At 39.1% G+C, this 21835-nt stretch overlaps 5 protein-coding genes across 5 annotated transcripts; 1 reads left to right on the forward strand and 4 right to left on the reverse strand.

Moving 5' to 3' along the window:
- Positions 1–152: 152 nt before the first annotated feature.
- Positions 153–4631, reverse strand: MONOS_4737 (Homotypic fusion and vacuole protein sorting (HOPS) complex component Vps11B; the record flags this gene model as incomplete). Its single annotated transcript, XM_067874832.1, has 7 exons — positions 153–475; positions 540–630; positions 855–1407; positions 1542–1749; positions 1946–2066; positions 2240–3001; positions 3648–4631. 6 exons carry the CDS (start codon positions 4629–4631, stop codon positions 559–561), a joined length of 2700 nt encoding a protein of 899 aa, XP_067719268.1. The 3' UTR covers positions 153–475; positions 540–558.
- Positions 4632–5184: 553 nt separating this feature from the next.
- Positions 5185–7427, forward strand: MONOS_4736 (putative alpha amylase, catalytic subfamily protein). The gene is made up of 2 exons (XM_067874831.1): positions 5185–5494; positions 5595–7427. The coding sequence occupies exons 1-2, from the start codon at positions 5205–5207 to the stop codon at positions 6820–6822; spliced, it is 1518 nt and encodes a 505-aa protein (XP_067719269.1). The 5' UTR covers positions 5185–5204; the 3' UTR covers positions 6823–7427.
- Positions 7428–7511: 84 nt separating this feature from the next.
- MONOS_4735 (Tre-2/Bub2/Cdc16 (TBC) domain-containing protein B) lies at positions 7512–11015 on the reverse strand (the record flags this gene model as incomplete). The annotated part of the gene is made up of 6 exons (XM_067874830.1): positions 7512–9522; positions 9762–9969; positions 10057–10384; positions 10457–10674; positions 10735–10843; positions 10957–11015. 6 exons carry the CDS (start codon positions 11013–11015, stop codon positions 8489–8491), a joined length of 1956 nt encoding a protein of 651 aa, XP_067719270.1. The 3' UTR covers positions 7512–8488.
- Positions 11016–11363: 348 nt separating this feature from the next.
- Positions 11364–14121, reverse strand: MONOS_4734 (uncharacterized protein; the record flags this gene model as incomplete). The annotated part of the gene is made up of 7 exons (XM_067874829.1): positions 11364–12182; positions 12312–12462; positions 12634–13341; positions 13450–13509; positions 13595–13663; positions 13717–13809; positions 13882–14121. The coding sequence occupies 7 exons, from the start codon at positions 14119–14121 to the stop codon at positions 11869–11871; spliced, it is 1635 nt and encodes a 544-aa protein (XP_067719271.1). The 3' UTR covers positions 11364–11868.
- Positions 14122–14372: 251 nt separating this feature from the next.
- On the reverse strand, positions 14373–20500 carry MONOS_4733 (uncharacterized protein; the record flags this gene model as incomplete). The annotated part of the gene is made up of 1 exon (XM_067874828.1): positions 14373–20500. One exon carries the CDS (start codon positions 20498–20500, stop codon positions 14861–14863), a length of 5640 nt encoding a protein of 1879 aa, XP_067719272.1. The 3' UTR covers positions 14373–14860.
- Between the last annotated feature and the right edge of the window lie 1335 nt (positions 20501–21835).

Consider the following 21835-nt stretch of genomic DNA (forward strand, 5'->3'; position numbering starts at 1 on the left):
AATAAATACAGATCAGAATTCGTTTTTTGGATGTCCCACTGGAAATAACATCGGCTGTGAGCTTTTGAATGCGTTTTCGATTGGCTTTGCAACTTCTTTTCTTCCCTTTTATTTTCTCCTTCTCTGCCTTCAAACAAAAAACACTCCTCAAATGTCCAAGGGGATGATTCTTGCAAAATATAAAATTATAAAGTCAAAATTGAAAAATGAAACAATAAATAAATCAAAGAATTAAAAAGAAAATAAAGAAAATAAGGAATGGACGAAACTTCATTCCCTTGCCTCAATCGCTGCTGTCCCAGCTCATAGCTCAGCAATCACAAAACGAATCCTTTTGCATTCTTTTCTGCACTCCACCCCACTCCACTCCAAAGTCATGCTCCCATGCCAGCCTTCCGCTCTTTCCCAACTTCACATACCCAATGCTTCAATGCTTCAATGCCCGATTGCCCAAAACCAATCATTCATTGCAAATCTGCACCATTCAACCAAGGCAAAATCATGAAACAGCTTCTTCATCATCATAAGAGCACTCACACCTCCTCACGCTCCATGAGCTCAAGTCTGCACAAACGAAGCCTCCACCACTTGCCTGTCAGCTGCTTCCTGCTCATCCGAAAGATACAACACCTGCACCGCATTCAGTCCACATTTCGTTTTTCACATGCGAAAAGACAAAAGTTGAAAATTGAACAAATTAATTTCCAAAAAAGAAAAAATCAAATCAAAACAAAACAAAACAAAGATAAAATCAAATCATTTCCCATCTCTCTCACACACTTTTCAAACAAACTCTTTCCTCCCACACAAAAGGAAAAAAAAGAAAGAAAGAAAATAACAACCAAAAACCACACCCGATTCAGTAGCCCCTTTCCAAAATAATCCACAATCACATCCAGCCCGCCGCTCGATGCCTCTGCCATGAACGTCTCAAAGTCTCTCGCCCCGCTGCTTCTCCCTCCCCTGCCCTCTTTCCCCATCCCACCCGCTCCGCCTCCCAATGGCAGCCCCGCCTCCACTGTCAATCCTCCACCTGGCAATGCCTGAAGATAAGATGCTCGCCCATTCGTCCCCTGCCCACCACCTGATGGCAATCCCATTGCCAGCCCAGCAGCCGAAGAAGTTGTCAGCATCGATGCTGCTGCCGCAGCCGCTGAAGAAGAAGAAGATGATGATGATGAAGATGGTGCTGGCTGATGCTGAGGCATATCCTCGTTCCCCACCACTCGCTGCCTGATCGCCCCCAGCCGCTGGCGGATGTCCCGCTCGTTCGCTGCACACTCGTTGCACACCGACTCGTCCATCAAGCACCGCTTGTGGAAGGCATGCCCACACATAAACATCACACACGGCACATCCAGCCCACCTCCGCACCGCGTGCAGACCCCGCTCCCAAACACTTGTGTGCTGCTCTCCACACGTCATCATCATCATCACGTCATCCCCATTCGCATCCGCATTGTTTCAAAAATTGAAAGAAAGAAAGAAAGAAAGATAAAAACATCGAATATAACGAAGAAAGAAACGCATAATCTGCATACACATTCTGCAGCTCCCGCGTCTTCCTGTTCCTCATCCGGATCGACTCCATCAGCTCGTAGCACCGCCCCATTTCTCTTCTGATCTGCTCCCTCTGCTCTTCCCGGCATTTCCCAACAAACTCCTTCACAATCCCCAGCCTCATCTCTTTCTTCTGCGCCAGCACCTCAATCGTGGGCAATGCCGGCAGCTCTGGTATCTGCCGCATCTCTGACACAGCATCGCCCAAGCATTGCATCGAAAAAATAGAAAAATAGAAAAGTCAAATCATTCAATAAATAAATGATTTCAACAGAGTTAAAAATTCATATCAGACATTCAACTTCAACAACTGAAAACGAAAACGAAAATGAAAAATAATTCTTCATCTCCTCACTCACTCACTCCCCAAGCACAAAAGTCATACTCTCCAGAAGGATCTTGATGTATTTGTCCCTCAGCTCTCGGTCGCATTCCCCTTTCTTTGCTCGAAGGCTGCACAGAAACTTCAGACACTTTCCCCACAAGTTGATGTCTGAGAACGTTCCCTGAAATGTTTTTTGAAAATATATTTTTTGAGGAAAAAATAACAATTAACCAATCCACAAAAACAAATAAAAGAAAAGATAAAAGAAAAGAAAACGCAAATCACATTCCATTTCAATCAAAACATTCTCCTTTCGCATCCTTTCCCTCTGCCACTCTCTCCCCTCCCACACACTTCTTTCGGAATCCCATGTTCTTCGCATGTCTGAACCATCGCAATGTATCTCTGCTCTTCTGCTTGCTTCATCCCTTCCCATTCTTCTCTCCAAGCTTTCTTTCCTTTCTTTTCTTTTCCTCCTTTCTTTCCTTCTCCATCCTCCTTCCCTTCCCCAACCACCCCATTCTGCTCATCTTTATTCATTTCATCTCCATTTTCACATTCTTCCTCCTCCTCTTCTTCTTCCTCTTCTTCTTCCTCTTCTTCTTCATATTCACTTTCACTTTCACTTTCATCAGAGAAATCATCTGAATCATCATCATATTCTTTTTCTTCTTCTTCCTCTTCTTCCTCCTCCTCTTTCTCACCCCTTTCTCCACCATCGTCTGTGCTCTTCTTGCCTTGCTTGCTCTTCTCCCTCGCCAGCGCTGCCTCCTTCTCCTCTTCTGCCATCTTCCGCCTCCGCGCCTGCCGCTCCCTCCGCATCGCCTCCTTGCTCCGCCCGCCCTCCATCTGATACTCCACCATCTCCGAGTACATGTGCGCCTTCTCATACACCGCCATCACCCCGCCCTCAAACTGGTTGTCTTTGCACACCTCCAGCACCACCCCCATCTCCATCTCCCGCCAGAACGACACTATCAGCTGCCGAACAATCTCCCGCCTCTGCCGCACCACCTCCGAGCGCAGCTCCTCCAAACTGCACTTCTCAAACACACACGACAACCTCCGGACACGCTCGATGTGCGGGTTGTTCTCCAAATGCACCCCACTCAGATCCTTTTTCCCCAAACAAAAAATGAAACAAAACAAAATAAAATAAAAGAACAAAGCAGCGACAAACCGGACTTCGCAGCAGCGTCTCAATCAGCTGGTGATAAAACTGCTTCGACTGGTTCGGGTTCTGCCGCTGGCACTCCAGCTGGAATGTGATCAGCATCGCCGGCTGATCCACAAAAAGATGGATCACATTCTCCACAGCCGTCACTCCCCTCCGCCTTCTGCTCTCCCCCGCCTGCCCTGCCTCACCAATCAGCATCCCTCCCGATGACAATGAAGGCGACAATGATGGTGAAGGAGAAGGTGATGGAGAAGGGGAAGGAGATGGAGAAGGGGAAGGAGACGGTGAAGGAGATGCTCCAACATTCCCATCTTTTTCCATTTTGCTCCCAGTCGCTTCTTCTCCTCTCTTGCTGCTCCCAACCCCTGCTCCTTTCCCTGCCTCTTTTCCCTTCCCCAGCCCTGTTGTGCACATCTCAATCAGCAGCTCTGTCGTCTTCTCCCTCTCTTTGCTCAGCAGCTGCTTCCCATACTTCAGCACAAGCATCTCCCGCTGCCCGCTGTCTCTCAGCGACCGGATCCTCCCAAGCGCCAGCAGCGGAACAAGCGATGCTGCTGGCACTTCTGACTCACACCCGCCACTCACACCCCCATAGCTCGATGAGCTGCCCATCTTCCCCAATGATGATGATGATGATGATGATGATGAGGCAGAAAGCGAAGACACTCCACTCCCCCATCCTCCTTTCTCCTTTTCCCTCTTCTCCTTCTTCTCCTTCTCCATTTCTCGCCTCCACAGCTCCCTGATCTCCTCCTCCCCCAGGTTCCCTTCCAGCATAATCCGCAGCGACCACTCCTGCCTCCCTGCTTTCTCTGCCAGCCGCAGCGCCTCGCTCTCAAACCCTGCCTGGAAGCACACCCGGATGGCTGTGTTGATGTCGAATGAGAATGATGATGATGAACTTGATGAGCTGATCGAAAAAGAACGGTCGAAAAAGTCGTTCAGCCTCTTCTGCTGCTGCATCTTCGTCAGGCAGTTGATCAGAAGTGTTGTGTGCTCCTTCGTCGCTGTCAGCTCCTCCAGCGGAATTGCTGCACAAAGCGGATCCCGCTCTGCCTGCACCTGCCGTTCCCTCGCTCTCCACACCCCATCCACCCCTGCCTCTTTCACCCCTGCTGCCTTCGCCCTCGCCTTCTCCCGCTCCACACTCTCCGTGAACGAGTGCAGCGCCAGCAGATAGTCTGCCAGCACATCCACCCGCCTCCACATCAGCAGCCGCTCAATCGCAATGCTCGGCTGCACACACCCAATCGACCGCACGAACGCCTCCCCCGCACCCCCCGCGTCTGTGTCCCACGCATGCCCCTCCAGCACACACACTGCTTGCTCGCTGTGCAGATGCCCTTGCACATACGAATGCAGCGACGGATGCAGCGCAGACGACGACCCGCTCAGCGCTGCCTCCAAATCTCGCCCCAAAGACGCTGGCCCTTTCAAGGACAGTGCCGATGGCTGTGGTGCTGCTGTTGTGGCTGTGCTGCCCTTTGGCCGCGCAGCTGCGCCCAGAAATGTCTCTGACAGAAGCCCGTCTGAACACCTCAGCTTGTTCATCCCAATTGCAATGTCCATCTTCCCGCGCTCTGCCAGCACCCGCCTCTTCAACGCAAAGTCCTTCTCGAAGATCAAATACAGTCTGCACTCCAAATCAGCAAGTGCAGATGAAGAGGCAGAAGAAGAAGGAGAAGTGGATTGTGAAGTGGAGTCAGAAGGTGAAGAGGCAAATGAAGATGATGACGATTTCTATGCTTCTTATAAAATAAAGTGAGTGACTTTGCATTTAAATAAAGAAATAAATTATCATTTTTTAAATATTCAATTAAATATACCAAAGAATGAACAAATAACCTATGATATTTTTATCTATTAATAATCATTTAAAAAATTGCTTCGGAAGTGTAAAAAATACTTATTTGTTCTTTGTTCATCAATTTTCCAAAATTTTTTCTTTCTTTTTTGATAAAGACTGAATTCTTTTGGTTTTTATTTCGAAAATGGACTTGACAAAAACTCTTTAATATTTATTTTTATCCTCATATTTCTCGGCTTTCTGCTTTTGTAAAACCGGAAATATGATGATTTTAAATACGATTCCAGATCAGTTTTTCGATAAATAATTAAGGTCACAGATCGCATTAAGTGAACATGATTGCAATATTATTGCTGATATCGGAATTATATTCAGTTATTCAAATTCCAAGATATCCATCTTTGTTGGAATTAAGCGCAAGACCTTGGCTTTATGAACTTGGAAAGAAATATCATAAGAGTATTACAAGTTTAAGTATGATTCCAGAAGCTGAATTTCAAGCAATTTCTCAAAGTGGATATAACATTGTGTGGCTTATGGGCGTATGGAGCTTGGGACCGAAAGGATTGCAGCACGATAGAACAGATTCTGGATTGAAAAGATCTTATGATCGTGTTCTTCCTGGGTTTGTTCATTTTATTTATTCATTTTTCAAAAATAATTTTCACTGTTCTTATTGATTATGTAATTCAATAATTTTTGATTAAAACTCACATTTATTTCAGATGGACAAATGATGATGTCATTGGCTCACCTTATGCAATCAAGGATTATGTTATCAATCCGCAACTTGGGACGCCACAAGATCTTACAGAGTTTAGAAATAGACTTCATAAATATGGAATTCAACTGTATCTCGATCTTGTTCCAAACCATTCAGCTGTTGATATGAAAAATGTTGATGCGCATCCAGAGTATTATGTGAGAGCTCCACCTTCTGATCGTCCACCATATGACCCCAATATTTATTTGAGCAATGGCGTTGCTTATGGAAAAGATCCATATAGCGGTGCGTGGACAGATACTGCGCAGTATAACATGTGGGAGGAAAAGATGAGGGCACAGTTAATAACATATTTGAGAGTTTGCTCTCAGTATGCAGATGGCGTTCGATGCGACATGGCGATGCTGTTACTGAACGATGTTATTGAGCAAACGTGGGGATATCAATTGCATGCTTGGAATTACACGCAGCCAAGTGCTCAATTTTGGGAGCAAGCAACAAAGACATTGAAACGTCTTGTGCCAGGCTTTTCGTTTATGGCAGAAGTCTATTGGGGACGCGAAAATCAGCTGCTTGGAATGGGATTTGATTGGATGTATGATAAAGATGGGCTGTATAACAGATTGACCGATGGGAATCTCGACAACTTAAGAGGATATATCAAAGGGACAGATCTGTCGCACATGACTCATTTTACTGAGAATCACGATGAAGAACGAGCAATCACCAACTTTGGTTCAGTGAGCAGAGCAAATGCAGCAGCTGTAGTGTCGATGACACTGCCAGGCATGCGCTTTTATTTCCAGGGGCAGATGGAAGGAAAACAGAACAAATTGGATGTTCATCTGAGACGCTCAAAGGACGAGGAAGTGAAGCAAAATGTCGTGAATTTCTATCAAAAACTCCAGAAATCTTTGAACCACACTGTTTTCCATTCAGGCGACTGGCAGTATGTTGATCCAACAGACGTTGATGGATCCTCGTGGAGGTTTTTGAGCTGGAAATGGAAGGAAGGAAAAGAAAAAAGACTTTGCATCATTAACTACTCAGATGGGCAGGCAGTTGCAAGATTCAAATGTCCTGATGTTTATGAAAAGGCACAGGGAGACGATGTTAAAGTGGTAGATGAGTTGAATGGAAACACATACAGCAGAAGCGCTTCAGAGATGAAAAATGAAGGACTATATGTTGTTTTGCCAGCCTGGGGAGCTCATATTTTCAACTATTAACAAGCTTATTGAATAAAGAAAACACTTCTTATTTTTAATTATTTCATTTTCATGTTTTTAACTGTTATTTTTTTGTTTTTTCCCCCTGTTTGTCATATTTTAATATATGACGAGTTTTGATTGTGCATTATTCTCGTAAATGTCTGTTCAAGCCATGGAAGTTAATGCACTGATCGAAGCAATACTGGCGGAAACAGCCGTAAGTAATAATTCAAATTTTCGCTAGAATTTTTTTTATTTGACAGTTCTGCTCAATTTTTGTTTGTGTTAATTGTTTGCTGCTTAAATACACTTTTAAATATTATTACTCTATTTACCTATTTCGATGTCTCATTTAAATTGACATATTTTTAAAGTCAATTTTTTTCCAAAAATGAAAGAAAGTCAGCATTATTCTTCTGTTATCTCGTCGTGGAGTGTCAATACTGAATCCTATTTTTGATATATTTTTAAACCTCTTTTTTTTTTTTTTAGACAATATTCAGAGTTGATTTATTTTAAACTTTAAAAAAATTTAAATAATAATTTTTGTTATTTTTATCAATTTTGAGAGAACAGAAGGTGAGAGAACATATGCTTGTTTGAAGACTTTTATTTATCAGCAATTTCTTTGATTTTTTCCCCAATTTATTTCAATTATTCAAATGCAATTATCATTAAAAATATCTTATTAAGTAAATAAAAAAATACTGAGGATAAAGAAAGTTATCTTTCAGCAGTAATATGAATATCAGTACATCTAGTAACTGAAAATCGAAAAACAAAGATTAATCTTTGATGTGATAAGAAATAATTACAAAAAAACAAATGAAAAAAATGAAGCAAACTCAAAAAAAAGTGATAGAATGAACATAAAAAAAAAGACAATGAGGAAATGAAAGACGAACTTTGAAAAGAGAACATTAAAGTCTGTAACAATAAGAACAGAATCTTGTCAACAAATAATCAACATCTCTTCGTTTCAACGATGGATGAAATATCACAAGAAACAAATTGAACAAAGACATTGCAGAACAGCTGTTCTTCAAACATGGCAAGATAAAAACATTCAATACAACAATATTCAAATAATAGATCATTTTCTTTAAATTATTCTTGAGTGAATAAATCATGAAAATAGCAATCAAAAGGAAATAACTGTTTAAAAAATTCAAAATTGTACACTTTATTCTTTTTGACAGCAAGCCATATAATTTGAGAACAAGAGAAAGAGGAAAACTTCAAAAGAATAAAGTGAAGAAAAGAAAATGAAAAAAGAAGCAGAAGAAGAAGAAGAGCAAAAAGCAAAAAAGCAATATGAAATAATAAGCACCACACAAAAAAATAATACAGAACGAAATTGATGAAAACAATTGTCTTTATGAATCAGAAAGGAAACGAAAATTGAAAATTATCAAGCCATCAACTCTGATAGACAACAGCCAATGTGATATGAATGAAATGAATATGCTTATATTTTATATTTTATTTATTTATTTTTATTTTTATTTCAAATGCAATCAAGAGAATTATTACTGAAATGTGAATCAATACAAACAGAGTAACCGATCTTCAAGCATTCCATCAGATACATACGCATCTGCCTTAAATGACATGCAATCACAGAATGTGAACAATAATTCCCGTTCATCTCCAAAAAAATTACCCTCCAAAAAATTGAATGTGTTTAAGGCTCAGGTGGAGGTGGAGGAGGTGTGTCGAGTGCAGGTGGTGGTGTCAGAGGAGGTGTCAATGAAGGAAGAGGAGGAGAAGGCGGCAGCGAAAAAGTGTCAATCGGAGGTGGAGTCGTCAGAGGCGTCGGCAGAGAAGAAGGAGAAGAAGAGGGAGAAGAAGAAGGAGGCGGTGGAGGAGGAGTCAGTGTGATAGGCGAGTCAGACGGGAGAGACAGAGCAGATGAGGGTGCAACGGGAGTGGCAGGGAGAGGGCTAAGTGCTGGCGGCGGGGGAGTCGAAGGCAGCGGCGGATCGAGCGACGAGCTGGAGAATGTGAGAGTGTTCGAAAACGGCTCGTCGCTTTCGGAGTTTTCGTTGTTTGCTGCCTGAACGAGTGTCAGTGGCTCTGTGCCCATGGGATGGAGATAGTCTTCAGAGGGCATTGATTCTGAGTGTGGTGACAGTGCTGAGTCTGAGTATTTGAGAGGAGAAGAGACAAAAGAGGTGGAAGAAGTCATGTTTGGTGAAGCTGAAGAAGAATAAGCCGAAGAAGGAGTGGGAAGCGAAGTGAAATCGTCAGACGGAGAAGGAGAAGGAGATGGTGTGAAAGGCGACTGGCCATTCATCTGGGGAACAGGTGTTTCGCCCACCAGACTCGCCCGCGCAGGGAACGAAGGAGCTTCACTGGAGGCGTCGGGGTTTGGAGTGGCACTTGATGAGCAGCCAGAGCTGTCAGCACGGTCGAATGAGGAAGGAGTGCAGGAAGAGGATGAAGGAGAAACAGAAACAGAAGCAGAAGAAGAAGATGATGATGATGATGAAGGAGTTTGAGAACTGACACTTTTGTCGCTGTTGGATTCTTTTTTATCTTTCTTCTTTTTTTCCTGTGTGGCTTCGTATTCTGTCATGAGCTTTTTGATTTCCTTGCGTGAAAGAGAGATGCCATATGCAATTTTGATTAGCCCTTCGATGTCGACTTTCTGCTCCTGTGCTCCATGATGGATGTGCATAATCAGCTCTTCATATGATGGACAAGTGGTTAAATATGCTAAAAGGAAAATAAAATAGTTGAGGCAATCAATTAGAAATTGAAAAAAATAAAGATTGAAAGTGAATTTGAAAGCAAGAGATAAAAAATTTTTTTGCAAAAGGGAATAAAATTCACAAAATAAGTGTAATCAAATGGCTCGCTTTAAAGAGGAATTTAGATTCTTTTCTCTTCTATTATGTTTCGAATTGAGCTTTTTCTTTCTTTCTTTCTTTCTTTTTCTCAATCTCAGTGCACACGTTCAAGCAGCTTCATAAATGCTATCCCGAATCTGTACAGCACTTTACGCCCTCCAGCGAAAAAGCAGTCCCACACTCTCACAGCAGAAGAGAAAGGAAATGTGTACAGATAAATAGTCCAAAACCACTGGTCCGCAAATGGCTGCACGATTCGGCCTGGTTTAAGCCGGCATTTTTTGTATTTCTCCTGCATCTGCTGCTTGGTGGGCTAAGAATAAAAGAGGATGAATAATTATTTATTTTTTCAAAAATTACAAATATTTTTAACAATTCATTCTTCTTGTAAATTTCAAACCTTTCTTTTAATAAAGCTTGAGTCACTGTCTCCAAAAAATGTTGAGTTTGCAGCAAGAAATCGAAGCTTTTTGTAAACGCTTGGAATCTTTTTCTCTAATAGTCTTTCAAGCACATACATGCATGCAACTAACAAAGTAAAATTCGTTGTATAGAACTTTCTTATTCCATAAGACCCTTCATTCAGCATAAATACGAGCATCCAAAATGAATCCTCTGCATTGTAATACATGTTAAGGCAGCCGGCCAAGTACGATAAGCTCTGACAATAACCAAGTTCAGGATCAAATACAGCATAAGCCACTAAAGTATGTAAAAGTTTAACTCTCCTGAAATCATTTATAAAAAAAGCCAAAAAAAAATTAAGAACATTGAACGGAATATGCAACTTTATTTCAAACTCTACTGAATTACCCCCCATTAGATCTGTATAATCAGGGAAAGTGCGATCTAAGTCTTTTTCTATTTGTTCTCTGTGCTCGGTAGGCTTATCTTTCAAATCGTAAAAATTTATGTTTCTATACTTAGGGCTAGCTCTAAGTTCATCAAATGCAACAAGTTTTTTCCAAGCACTTGATCGAATGCAATCGGGAATTCCTTTGGCACATCTCTGCTTAATCTAAACAAGGGAATAAAAATAAATACTCTGTTAAAAATTATTAGAAAATAAAATTCACACTTTATTTGGATTTGATTTTACCCATTTATCCCAATTATCAAGCATCACTCTCCATTTTCTTGTTCGTTCAACTTCTTTATTAATCTGCTCAGGAGTTAAGTCCGCATTTCTATTTTCATCATAATAAATATTATTTTTTAAAGATAAAGCAATATTCCACAAAAAGAATATGCAATGCAGCGTTAGCACTTTATTGTTGGATAAAAAAAATAATTCTGATACTTTTCAATTTTAAAGCCAAATCTATCGAATTTCAACTTATCTTCTTTTGAAGAGGACATATTAAAAAGTTATGTGAAACTTAAAATCCTAAGATTCTGTGAAGGCGTTTTCAATATCAAATTGGGGAAGAATAAAAATATCCGACCCATATTTGAGTAATTCAATAATCTTTTATAATCAAAACTGACAGATTCCATTAAAAACATGTCTTTTCGAACAGAAAATGATGGTTCACAGTATTAATAAAATATTTGATGTTCTTTTCGATTTCATTATCAACAAAAATGAATGAATAAAAAAGAATGAACGAATTCTGTCTGATTTTGGAAATTGGAAATTGTTTAACAGGTATTTTCACGTGAATGATATGATTCGATTGTGCAAAGAGATCTTCATTTCTAAAATAATTAGACCTTTTCATATGATAATTTTGGAAAACTTATAACAATTTGTAATGACATGTTATAAAAAAAAAAGAAAAAGAAAAGAAAAATATGCATAAAATCATTGGATGATGTGTAAAATTTCACGAACAATGGTTTAAAAAAATAAGATTAAAACAAAATACAATAGAAGCGTTGAAGAGTAAAATTCGCCAGTAACATATAAAACTGCAAAAAATTAGAATAATTCGAATAATTTACATTCAAAAAACTAAAACTAAACTAGAAATTTTCTGAACATAGCAAAAACAGAAGAAATGAAATCTTTGCAGACAAGAAAATTTAAAAAACAAAAAACCAGCACATGTTTATTGATTTTAATAATTTTCAAGCACAGTTTCCATTGAAATAGAGATTGCTTGCAAAACCAGAACATACATACACATTTTATTCCTTCTGTTTATTTATCGAAAACCCTTTTATTCAACAATTTGAAGATGGCTTATAAATAATCTTCTATTGCAACCTCCTAAAAATATGTCATTGCAGCAATGCCATTCAGAGCAGGGTTAACTTCCTCTTCGCTTTCAGCAGATGTTGAAGAAGATGTTGATGAAGTGTCAGACGTTTTTCCTTCCGCTTTCTCTTCCACTTTCGCTTCTGTTTCAGCACTTCCTTCAGTTGATGCAGAGCTGTTTGCAGAACTTTCTGATTTTTCGGTCTGATTTGCTTCATTTGTCGAACTATCTGTTGAAGAACTTGTTTCTTCAGATGATTTTTCATGTGCAACAATTGTCGTTTGCTGGGGATTTGCCAGTTCAGGATCAACCACGCTCAGTTGGTCTGTTCATATGGAAATGCACAATCATAATTTAAAAACAATAAATATATTCAATTTTCAATAAAATCATTGAAAAAAATATATATAATGATTTTTTCTTTCAGCTATTTCTATTTTATTTCTTCGCATACTGACAACATATTGCGATCCTCCTCCTCTTGTTGGTGCATATGCCATAAGTTCCTTTCTCGTCTTTCCGAGTTTCTTCAACTCTTCTTCAGTTAGAGTCAATCCTTTCTGCATCAATTTCTGTTGCAGATCCTCAACATACCAATCTTCACCCTGTGAATGAAATTGAAGAAATAACGAAAAAAAGGAAGAAGAAATGAAACAAAATCAATAAAAAAACGTAATATGGACTTTAGTTAAAAGAAAGGAAAAAATAAAATATTGAAACATAAAATCGATAAAACAAGGAACATGCAAAAGATAATTAAAACTCATATCCCCAACCTTTGTCATTGTTATAAACGAGCATATGCCCAACCAGATAACCAACAAAGAAGTGTAGAACATGATTGTCTGTCCTGGAAAGATCAGCCCACTTGCCGTCTTGACGTACATGTCGTACACTTCCTGAGGTGTAGCAAGCGGAAGACAAATTCCCACTTCAATGTCATCAGCTGGCGAATCTTGTGGTTCATTTCCTTCTAATGGCGTTGGTTTGGTCAAGTCAACACCCAAATACGAGCAGCATTTCTTGGCTTGCTTAGTCGTCATGTTGAACGGATTGAAATTCAACTGTTTGATTTCGCGTGTCTCTTTGTCTCTCACAACAGTTAGCTTGCACACTCTTGAGCTTGAGCTGTCGGTAACAGCCTCAGCAGACCGAGTATTCATCACAAACCCCACAACGCCCACAATCAGCAAAACAACTCCAAAAACAGAAAACATTGTCCCGTTTATCATTTGCGTCTTCTTCTTGTTGAATTTAATGGAGCCGCAAATTCCCCAGACGCCTGCAACAGCAAGCAACACTCCCATAATGCACACGACAATCAGAATAGCCACCCCAGTTCCAAAGGAGGATGCCATGATGATGACAGAGTATAGAAAGATCAGCAGTGCGAGCACAAACAAACAAAAAGAGCCAAAAAAGAGAGATGTTTGCACCACGCCGCGCAAGCCAAGTCTTCTTGAGACAATAAAAAGTGTTATTAACTGAAAGTATTTCAAAAAATTTTATTCAAAAGAATATCATAATTATTAAATGATATTCGTTTTATGCCAAATATTTATAAATAAAACAGTTTTAAAAAAGTGGCAAACAAATAAAATTCCTGCGATAAGGCCAATTACTCCTGCAGCGATAGACAATCCTTCCAGAGACTATTTGATAAAAGATGATTAATATAACATGAAATAATTACAAAACTCAAAAAAATAAGTCTATGAAAAGGATTTCCCAACATACATCTAGTAGGCTGCACAAAGATTTATTTTGCTTGATATCAATGTTGCATCCAACTTCCTGCTTTGAAGCCTTAAAGGAGATTTTTGACTTAATAATAATTAAATTTCAAAAAGTGCACAAACTGCAATGACTGCATCAACAATTGATCCATCTGCCATGATAATCGTTGAGATAATAAACAGAGCAAGGGTTACTGCAAGCGAGCCAAAGAAATACTAAAAAATTGCATAAAAAAAAGACAAAACCAATACTTAACAATAACTGCAATATACTATATAATATCATACAAGTTTTCCAAAGCAATCAACATTCGTGCATACGGAGAAAAATCCGAGAATCATGAAAACAACAAGCAGAACTCCCACCAACAAAAGAACAAAGAAGAAGAAATTGAATTGCTTGGTCTGACCCATCAAAATAGACGGAGCGACAACGAGGAAAACTCCAACCGCGCCGACGATGCAGATCAAGATTGAAAACACAATCATACATGCTTTTGAAAGTTTTGGCTTCGGTTGGCCAAACATCTTTCAATTATATTTTTATGATTCTGAATGAAATATATATATTTGATAAAGTATAAAAAATCGATTGTTTTGATTTTTAAATTTGTTTAATAGATTAAAAACAAAAAATCAATACCAAGAAATATTGATAATGGTTAAAATTTTTGGAATCTTCTCCTTCATATTAACTTGTTGAAAATTTTATGCATATCAATGCAATTTCAAGCATTTTATTTTAATCTTCACTTAAAGAATTGTTCAAAATATTTGCACCAACATATTGATTGGATATACGCAAATCAAACTGAAACAGAAACGAAATGATATGTTAAAAATTCTTGATCAACTGATATTTCTCATGAAGAGGTTATAATAACTTGAAGCATTCAAAGTAATTTAAACATATATTTCAGAAAAAGCTTTAACTTTTCAAAAATAGTTTTTTAATCTTTTTTAATTGCTCCAATAAAAAAAAACATAAGCTATAAAATCTTTTCATTTAAATTTAAATGCGGAAAAAACGTTTTCACTTAAAAAAACAAAAAGATTATTAAAAATTACCAATAAACTGATTGTAATCCACAAAAAAATTAAGAAAAATGCAAGTTATACAGAAATATTTAACAATATTATTCTTTTATTGAAAATCAAAGAAAAATCTAATCTTATAACATAATACAACAAACAACAATAATTATTTTTAAGCTTAATAATCCATTTTCGGATATTTGGTCACAAACATAAAGCAATCACAAGAGATTCAATGATGATACAGCTTATAAAGAGAAAACGGGTAAATGAAGATAAAATGGAACACGATGATGGAAGACAAGCAGAAGACAAGAAGCTCCAAAATGTGAAGAAGAGAAAGAAGAAAAGAGTTGATGAACTTGCGCCGAGCAGATGAGTGTTTCGACTGGTGAGAATGAGAGTGACGCGAAGAAGAGGAAGAGGAGGAAGAGGAAGATGAAGAGGTAGAAGAAGATGCTGATAATTGCTGCTGACTTTCTATTTGTGATTGCATGTGAAGCGATGTGTAAGAGGAAGAAGAAGATGATGATGAAGATGAAGATGAAGAGGAGGAGGAGGAAGAAGAAGAGTAATTTTCTTTCATTGAGAAAAGAGATTGGATGGCATTAAACACAACAGATATGACAGAAGGTGTGGTTGAAGAGAAAGGAATAAGATTGATTAGAAAATGGCACATTGAAAAGAAAACAGCCGAAAGATAACGAAAAACAAATGATGAAGCAGACGCAAAGAAAGCAGAGAAAGAAGAGAAAATCGAAGAAGAAGCCAGTTGGATGTCAGATTGCGAAGAAGCACTTGCATTTTTCATTCTCTTCTGTTCTTCGAGTGCTGCTTTGATCACATCTTCGATCTCTTTTCGCTTTGCGTCGCTGTCCAATTCATTTCCTTTTGAGCTTTTTTCTTTTTCTTTTTCTTTCTCTTTCTGTCTCTCTTCTGCAGACTGCTCTTCTCTTCTATTGCAATCATCAGTTGAGCCACGTTCTTTTCCTTCAAATGCAGCAATTTCACAATTCTCGCTATTTTTTCCTCCTTTTTGATTTTCCATTTGTTTTGCACAGTTTTCTTTCGTGTTTGTCTTTGAGTGGTTGATTGGAATGACAATCTGATGCTTCAAAGAAGACAGCGGACCAAAATTCATCTTCGGTTTTTGCTCAAACAATTTTGATTCGCTTTCGCTCAAACAAAAGTCCTCCTCCCTTCTCCCTCCTCTTTCTCTCCTTCTTTCTTCTTCTTCTCCTTCTTCAGGAAGCACCCATCTTCTATCAATCAATCCAACTGCCACTGTATCCTCTGCCTCTCTTCGTATTCTGTGCATTTTGTTCTTCCGAATTCGACTGCCAGAATTCACAGGGCACGTCGGCTGCCCCAAAATAGATATGTATTTTGGCTTGCTTCTTTTGTGGTGAGGAGTCTGCGATGGAATCGATGAAGCAGAAGAATGGGAAGGATATCCAGAAGATGAAGAAGATGTTGCATTGTTCTTCATTGCGCCTCCACTGTAGATCATCCATGCAAGTGCTTTCCCTTTCTCATTTGATTGTTCTGTGCTAATCTTTGATTCTTTTGTTGACACATTTTCAGTCGAAACTTGATTATTGACTTTGTTTTTCAATGAAGACTCTTCATTTCCCTTTTTTTCTTCTTTCCTTTTATCTGCTGATGTTGTTGACTCCAATGCTGATTCATTTCTTCCCTCCAAAGCATCACCCTCATCTTCTTCCTCTTCTTCCTCTTCTTCCTCTTCCTCATTCTCGCTATTCCAATTGCTTTCCGCTTTCCCTTCTTCGCAATCAATCGCCTCTCTTCGATGTGTCTGCCTTTTGCTCCTTTTCCAAATGCTGCCTGTTTTCTCTGTTGATTCATTCGCTTCGCTTTCACTCCCCTTCCCTTTTTTGCTGCCTATCAAAGGAGTCTTATCATTTCTCTTGCTGCTTCCTTCTTTTGACATCTCTTTCTCATTCTCTTCTCCTTCATCCATTTCAACTATCTTTCCTTTCCCTTTCCCTTTCCCTTCTTCAATATTTCTTCCTCCTTCGCTCATCTCAACCATCTTCTGCTTCATCCTCTTGTTGTTCTCTTCCATTTCAAAGAGCATTTCAGCAAACACAACTGAAATACTCGATGAGCCACGGGCAACTCTGAGAATAGCTTCAATGTTTGGCTGAGGGGTGGAAGGAGGATAAGAAGAAGAAGAGGAAGGAGAAGATGGAGATAAATTCTGTTTGTTGCGAATCAAAGGAGAAGGAAGGAATGAAAAGAAAGCAGAAGAAGAAGCAGAAGGCGAGAGAGGAGTTGAAGGGCAGGATGGAAGCATAATCGATGAGGAAGAAGAGATTGAAGAAGAAGAAGAAGAAGAAGAAGATTGTAATTGTCTTCTTCGTCTTGTCAGATGTGGATTGTGTCGCAGAATGTTTGTTGGTTTGTCGTCTTGGTCGGTCAGTACAAAGGAAAGTTGAGTGTTGAAAGGATCAGAAATCATTGAAGGAGATGGAGGAGTTGAAGAAAAGGAGAAAGGAGAGGAGAAAGAAGAAGAGAGAGAAGGAGATTTGGATGAAGACTTGACAAGTGCTGTGGAAGAGGAGAATGGGGAGGAGGATGTTGGAGATAGAGAAGAATTGCTTGTATTGTTGGAAGGGGATAATGAAGATGTCAAAGATGTATAAGTAGTAGAAGAAGAAGCTGATGATGATGATTGAGAGGATGAACTATTTGGCTGAGTAGCTGGTGACAATGAAGAAGAATGAGAAGAAAGAGAATGAGAAGGAGAAGAAGAAGAAGACGACGATGATATTTGAGTTGTGTTCAAAGGATGAAAACGCAAAGAAGGCGGTGAAAGTTCAGGAAAAACAGATCGAATTAGAGAAGATGGAGATTTAGGATAGGGACGAATGGAAGAGGAAGAGGAAGAAGAAAAAGAGGAAGAAGAAGACGATGATAAAGCTGAAGGTGAAAGTGGAGACGAATGTGAAGTAGATGAAGATGAAGCAAAAACAGAAGGAGAAGAAGAAGAATTTGAAGGAGAACGAGAAGAATCTTCGCACAAAACAGGCATTTTATCTGTTGGTGAAGGAGAAGATGAAGAAGAAGGAGAAGAAATAGAAGAATTAACTGATGACAAAGAGGGAGAAAGAGAAGAAGGCGAAGAAAGCGAAGAAGGTGAAGAACCTCCTTCTTTGATTCCTTCTTCATTGCTTTTTGAGGCAGATTGGCGGGTGTCTGAATAGAGAGAGTAGAGGAACTTGGAAGTTGGGGTGAACAGGACAGAGTTTGGATGGACGGTGAAGATGGGAATTTGCATAGAAAACAGAGTGCGCTGTGGTTGTGACTGGGATGATGTGGTGCTTGTGTGTGTTTGAGAAGGAGAAAGAGAAGAAGGAGAAGAGGAAGAGGAGGGGGAAGAGGAAGAGGAAGAAGAAGAAGAGAAAGGGGATAATGATTTCAGATTAGACAAGCTAAACTTTGGAAAGGATGAAGGCTTCTGAGAAGGAGAAGATGATTGAGTTGATCCAAACATTTCGTCTGTCTCGAAAGAAATAGAAGCCAAAGAAGAAGGCGACGAAGGAGAAGAAGAGGAGGAGGAAGGAGAAGGTGAAAGAGGGTGTGTGTATGAGGATAAAGTTGATATGGACGGAGAAAACGGAGAAAATGAACTGGAAGATGAAGGAGATATGACAAAGCTTGGTCTGATGGAAGAAGGAGAAAGGACAGCTGGAATTGGAAGTGGCTGATGGGAAGAAGAAGAAGAAGAAGAAGAAGAAGAAGAAGAAGAAGAAGATTCATTCGTTTGAGATTGAGTATCATCTGATGAGGAATGCTTATTTCCTTCTTCTTCATCCTCAGTTGATGATGATGATGATGATGATGATGAAGCACTTGTATCATCACTGCCATGCTTCTGATTAGCTGAAGAAGCATCAGAACTGTCTCCTTCTTCATTCAGCAGCTCGTCTGCAAGCTTCTCTTTCATCCGCAGCAGCTCCAAATGAGCGTCGTAGTCACTGGGAAACAGATTGATGGAAGTTGAAAGAGACATCAGCGAGTCAGAAGAGCGTGTTCTTCGGAGATGAGACAGAAGAGAAGGCTTGTGTGAAAGAAGAGAAGAGAAACGATGAGAACCAGAAGAGGAAGAGGAAGAGGAAGAAGAGGAGGAAGAGGAGGAAGAGGAAGAAGATGATGGTGAACTGTGCTTTGAATCTTCATTGGATGTGGCATCAGCATTTGCAGATGGCAATGAACCAGCTGTCTGCTTCGAACGAGGTGATCGCAGAAGACTCGCAAACCATCTTTCGCATTTTTTGCTCCATCCTTTTTCTTCATCACACTTTTTGCCGTCAATTGCGCTGTCTTCTTCTTCCTCTTCCTCTTCTTCTTCTTCGTCGTCGTCGTCATCGTCGTCGTCGTCTTCACTATTGCTGCATTCATTGTAATCATTTTCTTCATCGATTCGGTTGCTATTTAAACTTGAATGCAAGCTCTTCGCTTTTTCGTTGCCTTTCCATCTGTTTGGTTTGAATGGCCGATTCTCATCATCTTCTTTCCTGTTTGTTTCACAAATCACTTCGTTGTTATCATCATCAATACATCTTCTCCCCTTTCCTCTATCTTCTTTTCTTCCATTCATTTTATTCTTATCTTTGGCTTCACCTTGCTTTAGCATCAGCATTGCTTTGCTCGCTATGTTCAGACACAGACAAACCAGCGAACGAGATTTTGTCATTTTGTCTTCTTGAACATCTTCCTCGTATTCTCCTTTCATTCTTTCTGTTTTAAGTTCTTTCTTCTCGTTTTTAGCCTTCTTCACTTTATTGTACTTCACAGAAAATAGTATGAGCCCCAAAAAGACGATTATGACACCAAAAAGAGAGAGAAAAGAGAGCAAATACGCGATAAATGGATGAGATGCAAAGAGACAAGAAGGACGATATGGCAGCAAAGACACGTAGGTGTTGATCAACGAAGAAAATGACAAATGATTATTGGCAGAATAAACAGAAGAAGAAGAAGAAGAAGATTGCATTTCAGCACTTGCAATCGGAGTTATCTCCTGAATGTTTAATGAATTGCTGTCAGATTTGTGCGTGGGAATTAGAACGATGGAAGATATGATGAACAAAAGTGTGTTGAGCAGCGGAGGCCAAAGCGCCAGAACTTCCAAGCGGAAAGCCGACGACGTTTTAAGCAGCGAGAAGGAGAAGATCTGCTGAAGTGAAGAAGCTGCAATGTACAGCAAGACAACGATATACGAGAACAGAAATGAATGTGTGCGAGATAATTGTGCATTGGAGGAAGGATTTGAAGAAAGAGATGATGTTTCAGAATAAGAATCAGAATGAGTGTATTGATCTGTTCTATCATCTGAGCCTTGTGAAGTGGAGTTTGTGAAATGGCTGTCTGCAGCCTCAAGTTGACTATTGTTGCTGGATGTTTCAATGAAACTGCTTCCTTCTGATTGAAGGCACTTAATCTGTTCTTCGCTCCTTGACTCATTCAAAAAGGAGTGCTGACTGGATGAAGGTGAAATGGTGTTGTTTGTTGTGAATGCGCAAAGGGAAGACGAAAAGGATGGTGAAGACAGAAATGATTGCATTGAAGGAAGCAGAAGAAGAGTCTGACAAACATGAAAAGACTGACGTTGAAAAAGCTCCAATGAAGAAGATGAAGAAGTGGATGACGGTGAAGAAATTAAAGTTGAAAGAGTATCGAAGTTGTGCTGCATAATATGTTTATGGCTATTGATTTCTGTTGAATTAATGGTATGTGTTAAGGACATATCTGTCCTTGACGGTGATGAAGAAAATGAAAAGAAAAGAAATAAATACATAAAGATGGAGATGAGCAAGACAGAACACCCAGCTGTCAAATATGTCATGTAAAGTGGCGAGCGTCCACTGACCAAGGGGAACGAGAAAAGACGACTGACAAACGAGAAAAATCCAACGTGTGACGACTTTCTGGAAGACAAGTGCGATAAAGTTTTTGATGAATGGCTTGAAGAATAACTTTTATGTGTTTGCGATACTGATTTGATTAATCCTGTTTGTGTTTCTTCCAAACTTGTTTTTGGAGAATGACGCAGCGCAAGCGCGCCATAATGCTGTGGAGGGTGAGTTCCTTGAAAACGAATCAATGAATTGGATGAATTCAAAGGTACAAGTGTTGTAGATCTATTGTTTGGAGATCTCGGAAAAGGATGCGCCTCGATCGGAAATGAATTATCTGTTTCGTCCATGGATACAACCGTCGTTTCACTTCCTGAATAATCGCTGTCATCGGTGTCTTGGTTTTGATATGGTGAATCTATCAGATCCTGAAGTAATGTGTGAGAGCGCAACCAAATTGAAAGATTTGTCAATGAAAGATGAGAAACGTTTCGCAATCTCTTTTTTCGAAATGACATTTCAGCCAACGTATGCTTTAAAACAAATATTAATGATGACGCAACACTAAATAAAACTCCACTGAGTTTCATTGAGAATGTTGAGAAAATTGTCAAAAGTGCGCCAAATAGAATGAATAATATAATTTTTGCATATTTACGTCCGCTACAATCTCCAAATAAGTACATAGATGCATTTATCTGAAGAATTGGCGCAAATGATGTTAAAAAAAGTTTTATCGGAGGAGAAATTAATATTTCGCTTTTATTCATTAGATACGAAGCAAAATTATCCAAAAATGAAAATATGATAGTTACAATAAGCACCTTTCCAATGGAATATCTTATTTTCTCGTTTGAAAGCTCTGTTCTTAGAGAACAAAATGAAACGAAATAAATTACAGTAGCTTGTAAAAGAGACAGAATAAGGGGAATTGGGTACAAATAAATCACTATTGGTCGTAAGGTAAATTTTACACTTCCAGCAATCAACCAAATAAGAGTGCTCCAACAGATATTTCTTAAAAAAGAAAAATTCATATTGCATTAATGTGGTTACGATCAAAATGCAAATTCTTCTAATGATAGTCAAGAAATTAACATTTTTCTTTATGTGTTAATTATTATCATTAATAACATGGTGCAAATGGATATGATACGACCAGTGAAAAATTCATATCATAATGATTTCTTTTTCATAATCCAACCAGAAAATCATTAGCGCAATGAAGATAAAGTTTATTTTTATCATCAATTTTTCAAAGAAAGAAACTTTTAATTTTTTTCAATTTTTGAATTAAGATAAAAAAACTATTTTTGAATTGAAGC

The sequence above is a fragment of the Monocercomonoides exilis genome, assembly GCF_001643675.1.
Source record: "Monocercomonoides exilis strain PA203 chromosome Unknown scaffold64-419423, whole genome shotgun sequence".
In the NCBI taxonomy this organism is placed as follows: domain Eukaryota; phylum Preaxostyla; order Oxymonadida; family Polymastigidae; genus Monocercomonoides; species Monocercomonoides exilis.

Coding starts and splice junctions, on each gene's coding strand:
- MONOS_4736 (XM_067874831.1), top strand. CDS start 5,205: ATGATTGCAATATTATTGCTGATATCGGAATTATATTCAGTTATTCAA. Junction 5,495..5,594: donor TATGATCGTGTTCTTCCTGG/GTTTGTTCATTT, acceptor CATTTATTTCAG/ATGGACAAATGATGATGTCA.